The sequence below is a fragment of the Chiloscyllium punctatum genome, chromosome 30, assembly GCF_047496795.1.
Source record: "Chiloscyllium punctatum isolate Juve2018m chromosome 30, sChiPun1.3, whole genome shotgun sequence".
Taxonomy (NCBI): domain Eukaryota; kingdom Metazoa; phylum Chordata; class Chondrichthyes; order Orectolobiformes; family Hemiscylliidae; genus Chiloscyllium; species Chiloscyllium punctatum.
The window spans coordinates 53653251-53668163 of record NC_092768.1 but is presented as its reverse complement, the minus strand read 5'-3'; the positions used below and the strand labels follow the sequence as shown (position 1 = coordinate 53668163).

Below are 14913 nucleotides of genomic sequence, written 5' to 3'. Positions count from 1 at the left end.
CTTCCCAGGACCTTATAGTGGGTGGCATGGTGGCACAGTGGTTAGCACTGCTGCCTCACAGCGCCAGAGACCCAGATTCAATTCCTGCCTCAGTGTGGAGTTTGCACATTCTCCCTGTGTCTGCGTGGGTTTCCTCCGGGTGCTCCGGTTTCCTCCCACAGTCCAAAAATGGGCAGGTTCGGTGAATTGGCCATGCTAAATTGCCCGTAGTGTTAGGTGAAGGGGTAAATGTAGGGGAATGGGTCTGGGTGGATGGCAGGTCAGTGTGGACTTGTTGGGCCGAAGGGCCTGTTTCCACACTGTAAGTAATCTAATCATCAAATCAGTCCTGTTCTGATTTGCCTTTCCAAAATGCAGCACCTCACATTTTTCTAAATTAAACTTCTCAGCCCATTGGCCCATCTGATCAAGATCCCATTGTAATCTGAGGTAACCTTCTTCACTCTCCACTATACCTCCAATTTTGGTGTCACCTTCAAACTTTCTAACTATACCTACTATGTTCGCATCCAAATCATTTATATAAATGATTAACAACAGTGGACCCAGCACTGATCCTTGTGGCACACCACTGGTCACAGGACTCCAGTCTGAAAAACAACCCTCCACCACCAACCTCTCTCTTCTACCTTCGGGCCAGCTCTACCTCCAAATGGCTACTTCTCCCTGTATTCCATGAGATCTAACCTTGCTAACTGGTTCAAAGTTTGGGAGAAGATTTGTAACTCGGGTGCTCGTTGTTGTGGTTGTTCGCCGAGCTGGGAATTTGTGTTGCAGACGTTTCGTCCCCTGTCTAGGTGACATCCTCAGTGCTCGGGGGCCTCTTGTGAAGCGCTTCTGTGATCTTCCCTCCGGCATTTATAGTGGTTTGTCTCTGCCTCTTCCGGTTGTCAGTTCCAGCTGTCTGCTGCAGTGGCCGGTATATTGGGTCCAGGTCGATGCACTTATTGATTGAATCTGTGGATGAGTGCCATGCCTCTAGGAATTCCCTGGCTGTTCTCTGTTTGGCTTGTCCTATAATAGTAGTGTTGTCCCAGTCGAACTCATGTTGCTTGTCATCTGAATGTGTGGCTACTAAGGATAGCTGGTCATGTCATTTTGTGGCAAGTTGGTGTTCATGGATGCGGATCGCCAGCTGTCTTCCTGTTTGTCCGATGTAGTGTTTTGTGCAGTCTTTGCATGGGATTTTGTGCACCACATTGGTTTTGCTCATGTTGGATATCGGATCCTTTGTCCTGGTGAGTTGTTGTCTGAGAGTGGCTGTTGGTTTGTGTGCTGTTATGAGTTCTAGTGATCGCAGTAGTCTGGCTGTCAGTTCAGAAATGTTTTTGATGTATGGTAGTGTGGCTAGTCCTTTGGGTTGTGACATGTCCTCATTCTGTTCAACTGGGACAACACTACTATTACAGGACAAGCCAAACAGAGAACAGCCAGGGAATTCCGAGAGGCATGGCACTCATCCACTGATTCAATCAATAAGCACATCGACCTGGACCCAATATACCGACCACTGCAACAGACAGCTGGAACTGACAACTGGAAGTGGCAGAGACAAACCCTATGAATGCTGGAGGAAACATCACAGAAGCGCTTCACGGGAGGCCCCCAAGCACTGAGGATGTCACCTAGACAGGGGACGAAACGTCTGCAACACAAATTGCTAACTGGTGTCCCATGAGGAACCTTGTTGAACACCTTACAGAAGTGCACACATATCACATCCACTGCCCGCTCCTCTTTGTTACTTGTTTAAAAAAAAACTCAATCAAGTTTGTGAGACATGATTTCCCATGCACAAAGCCATGTTGACTATCGCTAATCAGTCCTTGCCTTTCCAAATACATGTAAATCCTGTCCCTCAGGATTGCCTCAAACTTGCCCACCACTGATGTCAGGCTCACCAGTCTATTGTTCCCTGGCTTTTCCTCACCAACTTTCTTAAATAGTGGTACCATATTAACCAACCTCCAGTCTTCCAGCACCTCCTCTGTGACTATTGATGATACAAATATCTCAGCAAGGGGCCCAGCAATCACTTCTCTAGCTTCCCACAGAGCTCTAGGGTAACCTGATCAGGTCCTGGGGATTTATCCAACTTTATGCATCTTAAGACATCCAGCACCATCTCCTCTCTAATCTGAACATTTTTGAAGATGTTTCCCCACCTATTTCCCCACATTCTATATCTTCCATGTCCTTCTCCACAGTAAACACTGATGTAAAATACTCATTTTGTATTCCCCTCACCTCCTGTGGCTCCATACATTGGCTGCCTTGCTAATCTTTGAGGGACCCTATTCTCTTCCTAGTTACATTTTTGTCCTTAATGTATTTTATAGAATCCCTTTAGATTCTCCTTAACCCTATTTACCAAAGCTCTCTCATGTCCACTTTTTGCCCTCCTGATTTCCCTCTTAAGTATACTCCTACTGCCTTTATATTCTTCGCTCGATCTCTCCTGTCTAAACCTTAACCAAAATCTCAATTTTTTTAGTCATCCAGCATTCCCTATACTTACTAGCCTTTCTTTTCACCCTAACAGGAATATACTGTCTCTGGACTCTCGTTATCTCATTTCTGAAGGCTTCCCATTTTCCAGCCGTCCCTTTACCTGCGAACATTTGCCCCCATCAGCTTTGGAACGTTCTTGCCTCATACCATCAAAATCGGCCTTCCTCCAATTTAGAACTTCAACTTTTAGATCCGGTCTATCTTTTTCCATCACTATTTTAAAACTAACAGAACTATGGTTGCTGTTTACAAAGTGCTCCCCCACTGACACCTCAGGCACCTGCCCTGCCTTATTTCCCAAGAGTAGGTTAAGTTTTACACCTTCTCTGGTAGGAACATGCACATACAGAATCAGAAAATGTTCTTGTGTACACTTAACAAATTTCTCTCCATTTGAAGCCTTAACACTATGGCAGTTCTAGTTTATGGAGAAAATGAGGACTGCAGATGCTGGAGAGTTGCGAGTGTGGTGCTAGAAAAGCACATAGGTCAGGCAGCATCCGAGGGGCAGGAGAACCAACGTTTTGAGCAAAAGCCCTTCATCAGAAATGCCAATTCTCCTGCTTCTCAGATGGTGCCTGACATGCTGTGCTTTGCCAGTTCCAGTCTATGCTTGGAAAGTTAAAATCCCCTGCCATAACCACCCTATTGTTCTTGCAAACAACTGAGGTCTCCTTACAAATTTGTTTCTCAATTTCCTTCTGACTATTGGGGGTCCATAACATAATCCCAATATGGTGATCACCTCTGTCTTATTTCTCAGTTCCACCCAAATAACTTCCCTGGATGAATTCCCAGGAATATCCGCCCCCCAGTACAGCTGTAATACTATCCCTAATTAAAAAGCTCCCCCCCCCTCCCACCACCACCTCTCCGTTGCCTCCCTTTCTACCTTTCCTGTAGCATTTGTATCCTGGAACATTAAGCTGCCAGTCCTGCCCATCCCTGAGCCATGTTTCTGTAATTGCTATGATGGCTCAGTCCCATGTTCCTAACCATGCCCTGAGTTCATCAGCCTTCCCCGTTAAGTCTCTTGCATTGAAATAAATGCAGTTTAATTTATCAGTCCTACCTTGTTCTCTGCTTTGTCCCTGCCTGCCCTGACTGTTTGACTCACTCCTTTTCCTCACTGTTACAGTCTCAGATTGATCTCTTTCCTCACTATTTCATTGTGTCACCACTCCAACCAACATTATGAGTTTATATCCTCCTGAGTAGCTCCAACAAATCGCCCTGCCAGTATATTAGTCTCCTTCCAATTCAGGTGCAATCTGTCCTTCTTGTACAGGTCACTTCTACCCCAGAAGAGATTCCAATGATCCAAAAATGTGAACCCTTCTCCCCTGCACCAGCTCCTCAGCCATGCATTCATCTGCTCTATCCTCCTATTCCTAACTTCACTAACTCATAGCACCAGGAGTAATGCAGATCTTACTACCCTTGAGGACCTCCTTTTTAAATTCCTGCCTAACTTGCTATATTCTCCCTTCAGAATCTCATCCTTTTCCGGTCCTACGTTGTTAGTTCCAAGGTGTACAATGACCTCCAGCTGGTCCCTCTCCCCTTTGAGAACATTCTGCACCCTCTGCAAGACATCCTTGACCCTGGCACCAGGGAAGCAACACACCATTCTGATTTCTTACTGCCAGCTGCAGAAATGTCTGTCTGTACCTCCGACTAGAGAGTCCTCTATCACAATCGATCGCTTGGAACCTGACATATCCCTCATTGCATTCGACGCGGACTTGTTACCAGAAACTTGGCTGTTCTTACTACATTCCCCTAAGAGTCCATCACACCCTACATTTTCCAAAATAGCATACTTGTTTGGGATGGGAATAGCCACTGGGATTCCTGCACTACCTCCCCCCTCCACCTTCCTCCCTTTTCTGGAGTTAACCCATCTACCTGACTGTATCTGCTGCTTTTCACCCTTCCTATAATTGCCATCCATCATATCTCCGAGCTCCATAAATTTCTTATTGCCTCTAACTGCCACTCCAACCAATACATTTGGTCTGATAGGATTCGCAACCAAACACACTTCCTGCAGCCATAATCATGAGTGATATGGAAATTCTCCCCACATCCGACAGGAAGAGCACGTGACTCAAGGCCGTTTTTGTTCCTTCACAATCTGCAGCCCCAGAACATATCCCCATCTTACAACTGTAATAACACTGTTCCAGTAGTACTTATGGTTTATATTTTTAAAATTTAATCAAGAGATAGTTCTCAATAAAACTAATAATCAAGGAAGAACCCACTCTACTCAATAGTATAGATTTGTGTAGCAAGGTTACACAAAAGAAAACTATGCACTAATCTGCTCCTGTGCTCTGAGCTCTCCCATACAGGTTCCTCCAAGGTCAGCTGTGAATTTCACTGTTTGTTAATTTTTTCCAGACGCATTTCGATGTCCAGAGATGCTTGAACTCAAACAGTAAAGGCAGTTACTGTGCATGTGTACTGCTGTGCAAAAGTGAGGACTGCAGCTGCTGGAAATCAAACTCGAGATTAGAGTGGTGCTGGAAAAGCACAGCCGGTCAGGCAGCATCCAAGGAGTAGGAAAATCGACATTTCGGGCAAAAGCCCTTCATCATGTTGTAGTTGCATCTTTGGACTGTGGGAGGAAACCGGAGCAAACCCACGCAGACACGGGGAGAACGTGCAAACTCCACACAGTCAGTCGCCTGAGGCAAGAATTGAACCCGGGTCTCCGGCGCTGTGAGGCAGCAGTGCTAACCACTGTGCCACCTTGCCGCCCATTTACTTCTTAAATTTATTTGGCTGTCAAACCGTCAATTGCGTCTGCATTAATCGCATGGATTATTTATGGATCCTTTTACTCATCGGTCTGACATGGAACTTTCTGGGCCTCAATTTTCTCCACTACATTTATTTTTTTTCTACCAAAACAGGTAGAAGAGAGGATAAAATGTACCACGTCAAAGTTAAGTCATTTTAAATTTGTAATCACACAATAATAGGAGATCAACTGGTGGAATGTTTCTGAGACACCCGAACCAAACAACCCCATCACCCTGTGGCCGACCACTTCAACTCCCTCTCCCACTCTGCCAAGGGATATGCAAGTCCTGGGCCTCCTCCTCCATCAAATCCTCCTAAATTAAGAGGAAGAACACCTCATCTTCCACCTTGGGACACTCCAACCACATGGAATCAAAATTAACCTCATCAGTTTCCTTATCTCCCCTCCCCTCACCTCATCCCAGATCTAACCCTCCAACTCAGCACTGCCCTCTCGAACTACCCTACCTGTCCATCTTCCTTTCCATTCCACCCTCCCGTCCAACCTGTCATCATCACCACCCACCTGCATCTACCTATCACTTTCCCAGCTACCTTCCCCCCACCCCCATTCCATTTATGTCTCAGCCACCTTCCCCACTCCCCTCCCCCCCCCCCCCCATCCATTCCTATTGAAAGGCTTATACCCAAAACGTGGACTTTCCTGCTGTTCGGATGCTGACTGATCTGTTGTGCTTTTCCAGCATCACACTTTTCAACTTATGTTTTGCACTCGCGAATTTGATCACAGCTTGCTATGTACATTGGATTCCCATTGCTCTGCTGAGTCTGATTTGAACATGATGAACAGGTTGTTTATTCAAAAGAAACAAATGCGTGAGAATAATCTTTTACCCTTCCCTTGCTTTTCAAGAAGGACTGTGCAGAGTTGATATTGTCAGTTACGCCTTCGTCATTTCCTCTGCACAACTCAATGCCAACTGGTTCACTGGTTTTATGTTTGTTTATCTTGTGTTATACTAAACTCTGCCTCATTGAGCCAGTTCTCAAGAATGACAGTTTAACTGCCTTTCTGCAGGTGCATGTAAAGGCAAGTCACTAGTACCAGGCGAGGACAGAATACTTACATGACATGACAAACTTCTATTGTTTGTATACTAAAGCAATATTTCCATTGTCATACTGCTGACCCGTTTTCATTTATTTCAATTGAATTAATTCAACACATCCCCTCATACATTGCAACAGGATTTGACATAATCTTGTCAGAGCAGAAGTCTGATTCCATTCCAATGTGTGAACATAGAAACCTACAGTGTGGAAACAGGCCCTTCAGCCCAAACCGACCCTCCAAAGAGTAACCCACCCCCTTACTTTATTACTCTATATTTACCCCTGACTAATGCACCTAACCTACACATCCCTGAACACTATGGGCAACTTAGCATGGCCAATTCACCTAACTTGCACATCTTTGGATTGTGGGAAGAAACCTAAGCAGACAGGGGGAGAGTGTGCAAACTCCACACAGACAGTCGCCCAAGGCTGGAATTGAACCTGGGTCCCTGGTGCTGTGAGGCAGCAGTGCTAACCACTGAGCTGCCATGCCCCCAGAATACATAATATGATGCATGATAGCATATATGATATCAAGAGCTAGAGATCACGAGTGTAACATATATAGTAGAAACAAGGACGGCCTGTTTTTCCTCAAATTTGCACAAAATAATCCAAATATTGACAGCAACTTTTTTTTAAAAAACTCCAAATAGCAATTAAATAGTACAATTCATGCAGTGAGGCGAGAAATAATATGACATCTTGCATCATGTTAATATTGTGAACATGAAAAATGCTCCATTTGGAAATATCTACCATTAGAAACAGTGCTGTCCTTACACCAATCTCATTCTCCCCGTGTCTGCGTGGGTTTCCTCCGGGTGCTCCAGTTTCCTCCCACAGTCCAAAAGATGTGCAGGTCAGGTGAATTGGCAATGCAAAATTGCCACGTCCAGAGTAAATATTGGGTAGGAGAATAGGTCTGGGTGTGTTACTCTTCAGAGGGTCGGTGCGGACTTGTTGGGCCGAAGGGCCTGTTTGCATACTGTAGGGAAGCTAACTTATCATGGAGAGGAAAGTCATAAGGGGGAGAACGATGAGACAAAATACATTGTTACTGGCAAATAGAGTAAGCTATTTTAAGGAAATACCAGATAGAAACAGGGAAGTCATTTGATAGACCTCAATGAATCTTTTAAATTGAATACTTCTGTGGCACCATAATTCATCTGGGCATTCTGTTTAGCTCAATGGCTGGGTCATTGGTTTATAGAGCACTATGAAACCAACAGCATGAGTTCAATTCCCATCACTGGTTTGAAGTTACCATGAAGGACTCTCCTTCTCAACCTCTTCCCTTGCCTGAGGTCTGATGGCCCTCAGGTTAAATCACCACCAGTTGCTTCTCTCTGATGAGAGAGCAGCCCTCTGGTCTGATAAGACTATGCTGACACAATAACAATTCATTCAGGATGTAAAGGTGAAGGAACATGGAAGTTCCTCACCAGGTTCTTACCAGAAATAAAGCACTTCAGTTATGAAAGCTTATGAAATATAAGCTGATAAGGTGATGATAGGCTTAAATAGAGACATAGTGGTTCAACAGCAGATTCCATAAATTTTGAATATTTGACAGAATCACTAAAGTCGTGTTTTCTTTCAACTAAACAATCATCCAAACTTAAGAATTGATTTTGCTGGAAAAGCGCAGCAGGTCAGGCAGCACCCAAGGGGCAGGAGAATCGACGTTTCGGGCATAAGCCCTTCTTCTTATGCCCGAAACGTCGATTCTCCTGCTCCTTGGATGCTGCCTGACCTGCTGCGCTTTTCCAGCAACACATTTTTCAGCTCTGATCTCCAGCATCTGCAGTCCTCACTTTCTCCTTAGGAATTGATTTGTCAAAGGTGCTGCAAGTTGATTTGACAAATTATGTTAAACGTCAGGTCATATCTTATTGAGTCAGAATTCACCCATTCAGCATATGTAGAGTGTGATTACCTGATATGGCAGAGAACTGCTGATGGGGAATCATCAGAATCGCCGGAGTTGGCCGTCGCCTTCGTATCTTAAAGAACAAGAAAATGACGATCAGACTTTCTCACAGTGATGATCTGTTTCAAACATCAAGAAGCAAAAATATAGAAATAAGCATGCTGACATGGGGAGAAATGCAAATAGACACTATACAAGACACTCACTTCATAACAAATCACATAAATCCCGAGGCCCATTCACCACTAACATAAGCAAACCTCCAATCAACTCCTTGGTTAATGAATCCATTATTGCACAAGCCAGTGATAGAGCTCTTTAGCTTAGCAGAGCAGAGGTATGTGCCAACCTAACTTCCTGCATTTCCAGTCTTTCCTGAATTCGGAGTTTACTGTTTGTCCATCCCTCTGAGTTTCCAATATATCCTACTTTCTGGATTTCTAATCTGTTGATTTCCACAAAATCTGTCAGGGTAGGCTCATCCATAAGATTATGATGCTTGGGAACCAAGGGGACCTGGCTACTTGGAGTCAGAATTGGCTTGCCTAAAGAAGGCAGAGGGTAGTGTGGAAGGGTGTTTTGCTGGCTGGAGGTCTGTGACTAGTGGTGTTCTGCAAAGATCCGTACTGGGACCTCTACTGTTGCAGCTTTATAAGACTTTGGTTAGGCCATGCTTAGTACTGGGTTCAATTTTGTTCACCATATTATGGAAAGGATGTGCAGGCGTTGGAGATGGGGCAAGGAAAAGATTACCAGGATGCTGCCTGGATTTGAGGGTATGAGGTATTAGGGGGAGCCGAGAAAAACTCAGGCTGTTTTCTCTGAAGTCTATAAAATTGTGAGATACATAGATAGAGTTGATCGTCAGAATCTTTTTTCCCAGAGTTGAAATGACCAATACCACGGGTGTGCAATTGAGGTGAGAGGGAGAGAGTTCAAAGGAAACGTGAGGGGCAAGTATTTTACACAGAGTGTGGTAGGAGTCTGGCAGGGGTAGTGGTAGAGGCAGATAAGGGCTGTTTAAGGAACTTTTAGGATAAACGTATGAAATGTAAGGAACGGAGGGATATGGACCAAGGACAGGCAGAAGGTATTAGTTAATTTTGGCATCATGTTTGGCACAATATCGTAGGCCAAAGTCCCCATTTCTGTGCTGTACTATTCCATGTTCTATGATACTTCACTTAAAGTGAGGGAAATGGGGGAGAAAGGAGGAAAGAGAAAGTATTACATTTATTTTTATGATTGATTAAAGAGCAGCTGAACGTTTATGATGTATATTTACCCTTGGCAACCCTTTCTTTTATGAGCAAAGTCAAGAAGAGGTATTGCTTTTACAAGAGGAACTTAATCTGAACGCTAAACTGGAATGTTGTATAAAATTTGTGATTTTATGCTGAGGTTTTGTATTGAACCAGTTAACATAAGTTGTGAATTTGGTCATGACTGAGAAAAAAAATCCTGACATAAAATTAATCAATGATCATTTCAAGTCAAAAAAGTAATTAATTAGAACTTACAACAGAGCAGATCAAAGTTTGGGAGAAGATTTGTAGCTCGGGTGCTCGTTGTTGTGGTTCTGTTCGCCGAGCTGGGAATTTGTCTTGCAAACATTTCATCCCCTGTCTAGGTGACATCCTCAGTGCTTCTGTGAAGCGCTTCTGTGCTGTTTCCTCCGGCATTTATAGTGGCCTGTCTCTGCCGCTTCCGGTTGTCAGTTCGAGCTGTCCACTGTAGTGGTCGGTATATTGGGTCCAGGTCGATGTGTTTGTTGATAGAGTCTGTGGATGAGTGCCATGCCTCTAGGAATTCCCTGGCTGTTCTCTGTTTGGCTTGCCCTATAATGGTAGTGTTGTCCCAGTCGAATTCATGTTGCTTGTCGTCTATGTGTGTGGCTACTAAGGATAGCTGGACATGTCGTTTCGTGGCTAGTTGGTGTTCGTGTATACGGATCGTTAACTGTCTTCCTGTTTGTCCGATGTAGTGTTTTGTGCTGTCCTTGCATGGGATTTTGTACACTACATTAGTTTTGCTCATGTTGGGTATCGGGTCCTTCGTTGTGGTGAGTTGTTGTCTGAGAGTGGCTGTTGGTTTGTGTGCTGTTATGAGTCCTAGTGGTCGCAGTAGTCTGGCTGTCAGTTCAGAAATGCTCTTGATGTATGGTAGTATGGCTAGTCCTTTGGGTTGCGGCATGTCCTTGTTCCGTTGTCTCTCCCTTAGGCATCTGTTGATGAAATTGCGAGGGTATCCGTTTTTGGTGAATACTTTGTATAGGTGTTCCTCTTCCTCTTTTTGTAGTTCTGGTTTGCTGCAGTGTGTTGTGGACCTTTTGAATAGTGTCCTGATGCAACTTCGTTTGTGTGTGTTTGGGTGGTTGCTTTCGTAGTTTAGGACTTGGTCTGTGTGTGTGGCTTTCCTGTAAACCTTTGTGGAGAATTATAGGGCAAGCCAAACAGAGAACAGCCAGGGAATTCCTAGAGGCATGGCACTCATCCACAGACTCTATCAACAAACACATCGACCTGGACCCAATATACCGGCCACTACAGCGGACAGCTCGAACTGACAACTGGAAGCGGCAGAGACAGGCTGGAGGAAACAGCACAGAAGCGCTTCACAGGAGGCTCCCAAGCACTGAGGATGTCACCTAGACAGGGGACGAAACATTTGCAAGACAAATTCCCAGCTCGGCGAACAGAACCACAACAAAAGTGCAGATCAAATCTCCCCTTGCACTCATGAATTCCACCAGGAAAAGCTGTTTTACAAAATGAAGCTTATTTTACACTGTCTTCCAAAACCCAATCAGGAGAGGTACAGCACATGGAGCTATAAAGAGTTCATTTTGCTGCACAGACTCAATCAAGTACTCTCAACTGAGATACAACACCGAGGATGTACCAGAGTAGACCTCCTTCAATTGTGACAACATCAAGTATTCCAAGGAAAGGCATATCATGGGGTTCAATTCAGAACCAACTGCTTCAGCTCTGCCAACACTGGCAGACCGCAAATGAGAAGCACGTGCTGTAAAGTAATCTTCAGAGAGAAGATAAAGACCAGGATATGAGCACTACAAGAAGCAGAGGGAAAAAAGAAATGGGTGACCACCAGATACTCCAGAAAGAACAGGCAGGTAGTGCAGGAGCCCCCTCGGGGTCCCACTTACTAACCAATATTCCATTTTGGAAAGCTGATGAGGGTGCTAGTACTTTGGAGGAATGCAGTCAGAGTCAAGCTTCAGCCACTGCAGAGAGGGTTCCGAGACTGACACTGATTATGAGAGCACTCTTTTGTCCTTAAAGAAGGTGATTAAGTTATGTCTGTACTTAGTGGAATTCAGATGAATGAGAATCAACCATTATTGAGTCCTGCAAGATTCCTACGAGACTTACAAGGGTAAATGCAAAAAGGTTATTTCCCCTTGGACCAGACAACATAACTTCTGCTTAAGGCGCAATATATTTAAGACAAAAATGAAGAAAAATACCTTCTCCTTGAGGCAAATAAATCTATGGAATTCTTTCCCACAAAGGCTTGTCCAGACTGGGTTATTGAGTATATTCAAGGCCTAGATGGCCAGATTTTGAATCAGTAATAGTCTCGGCAAAATGCAGGTAAGTACAGTTGAGTATTATCCAACCAGTGATTATGTCATTGAATGGTGGAGGGGACTCGATGGGGTAAATAGTTGGCTTTGACATTTTATGTTCTTTTGGCTACACCTTCACTGGCCATAAAGCAGAAACCTTCTGTGCATCAACTGTCAAATTTGCAAGGGCAATATCCAGTTTTCCTTTGGCTGGTTCATTAATCATACTATTTTCTCAGATACTATCAAAAAGGCCTCCACGTCCTTTTTCTGAAACGGTGTAGGGTCTGTACAAATCGGAACATTTCCTTACTGGACTACAGATTATGACTTGGATTCCCGCAATCACAGTATGCATCAGTATCTGCCACAATTTGTTCACTGCCCAGGAGCTTGTCAGAAATGTATCACTAGACTGATGACTTCTGACATCCATAACGGGTCATAATTACTCAAACCAATCAGTAATCTGTTGCTATACAAACGTGATACTGCCTTCACTCTTATCACAACCATCCCTGCAGTGCTTACTGTGTAAATACAAGATAAGATGAGTTCCAAAACTTGTTCTTCAAAGCTCAGTAATTATATTCAACTAACCTTTTGCAAAATAACAATGCAGCGGAATGTGAAGAGTAGTGCTCACATCACATTTCGCATACCAACTTTTCTTTTGGCAGGTGCATGAGCAACTTCTTGTGCGTCTCAACCTGAAAAGACAGCATATCCATCGACTGTATCCTCATAGGTTTCCCATTTTACATATAGTCCAAGTTAGATACTTAATGAAAACCACTCAACACAATGTCCATTGCATACCAGAAAGGTGGTCCAACAAAGTTGAGTTACAGAGAGATGTTGGCTCTAAACAGTTCTCGGCAAGTAGTCACAAGACAATTCGAGCATGTTGATAGTTCGAAAGGTTCTCTACATACTGTAACAATGAAACCATCACAATTAAACATCTCAGGTGTTTCATGCAGCGTAAAACTTGCTCAACACTTCTTCAATGTATGAGCAGAGAAAGCAGCAGGAAAGCTGGAGGGTAAACTTTGCACATTTTGATGAACCAGCCACAAGGTAGGGACAACAATTTAGAATTCAGAGTGAGACTTCTTTGGGTTCAACAGTCTACTTATCATAACCACCCATAAAAGGTCATTAATAAAGACTAAATTTACACAGGCCACTTTCTCAGCAAAGAATAGTTTGACATGTTCATGTCTAATTAGTAAGAGAATTAAAATCTCTCTTTAAGCTAATCACGCCTGATACTTCCAGAACAGATATATCAGTAGTTACAGACAGAGTGCATCTACCTCTGTACTGTCTTTATTAGACCCTGTCACAGCAAGTAAACACTGAATAAAATACAAAACAAAGACACACAGTACTGACTGAAAACACTCAAGATAACTAACAGACCAGACTGGAAATGTCAATGGTCTCAGCAGGGCAATGATTATTTCAATAATATCAGAAATGATATGGCTAAAGTGGACTGGGAACAGGTATTGTCAGATAGATCTTTCTCAGAGCTGATGGATGTATTCAAGAAGGAAATGATTAAACTACAGGGATAACATGTTGCAATAAAGAAAAGTGTTGAGTTTATCCAAATCCTGCGAGCACAGGACATCAAGGGGTATAGCATTTGGTTCAGAGAAATGGAATGCTAATGGTAGATATCAAAACAGAAGAAAACTTAGAAAAGTGCAAAATGTGTAAAATGGAATTAAAATGGAGCTTAGGAGAGCTTAATGGTAACGAGAGAATTTTGACAGGTAAATTGAAGGAAAATCCTAAATTGCTTTCTTGATACATTAAGGATAAAAGGATAATGAGGGAAAAAGTAGTGCCCAATGTGAATTATACTGATTACTTGTGCTTGGAGCCAGATGATGTATGCAGGGTTCCATATTTTATTGGTGTTCACTAAGAATGCAATGATGTCGATGAGTGGGTAGGAAAGTGGCAGATTGAGTTCAACTTGGATTAGTGTGACACAATATGCTTTGGGGGTGTGGTCAAACAGTGAAAGGAAATACACCATAAATGGGTATATACTGAGAGCATAGATGAAGGGAGAAATCTTGCCTTGCAAGTGCACAGGTCCCTGAAGATAGTACAGGCAGATCAGTTTGTAAAGAAGGCATGTGGAAAACTCTCCTTCATGGTTCGAGGTTTAGAATACAGAAGTAGGAATTTTCTTTTTCCTTTATTCATTCAAGGGATGAGGGTGTGACTGGCTAGGCAGCATTTATCATAGAATCCCTACAGTGTGAAAATAGGCCCATTGGCCAAAGACCCTCCAAAGTGTAACTCACCCAGACCCAATCCCCTACCTTATATTTACCCTTGACCAATGCACCTAACCAACATGTTCCCTGAACACTACGGGCAATTTAGCATGGCCAATTCACCCTAACCCGCACATTTTTGGATTATGGGAGGAAACCCAGAGAAACTCCACACAAACAGTCACGCAAAGTTGTAATTGAACTCGGGTCCCCAGTGTTGTGAGAAAGCAGTGTTAACCATTGAGTCACTGTGGCGCCCCTTAGGTTCCTTTTAAATCTTTTCCCTCTCACCTTAAATCTATGCCCTCTAGTTCTGGACTCCCCCACCCCAGGGAAAAGACCTTGTCTATTTACTCTATCCATGACCCTCATGATTTTATAAGCCCTTATAAGGTCAGCCCTCAGCCTCTGATGCTCCGGGGAAAACAGCTCCAACCTATTCAGCCCCTCCCCATAGCTCAAATCCTCCAACCCTAGCAACACCCTTGTAAATCTTTTCTGAATTCTTTCAAGTTTCACAACATCCTGTCAATAGCAGGGAGACTGGAACTGCACACAGTAATCCAAAAGTAGACTCACCAATACCCTATACAGCTCCAACATGGCCTCCCAGCTCCTATACTCAATGCACTGACTAATAAAGTACCGAAGTCTTCACTACCCTGTCAACCTGTGACTCCACTTTC

The 14913-nt window shown here is 43.7% G+C and overlaps 1 protein-coding gene across 1 annotated transcript in view; it reads right to left on the bottom strand.

The window, feature by feature from the left end:
* The window catches only part of LOC140455036 (protein phosphatase 1 regulatory subunit 1A-like), a 72049-nt gene that overhangs the window by 34758 nt on the left and 22378 nt on the right, over positions 1-14913 (bottom strand). The window contains exon 2 of the mRNA XM_072549708.1: positions 8342-8408. Within this exon, the coding sequence (XP_072405809.1) occupies positions 8342-8408 (67 nt within the window). The remainder of the gene's footprint in view (positions 1-8341; positions 8409-14913) is intronic.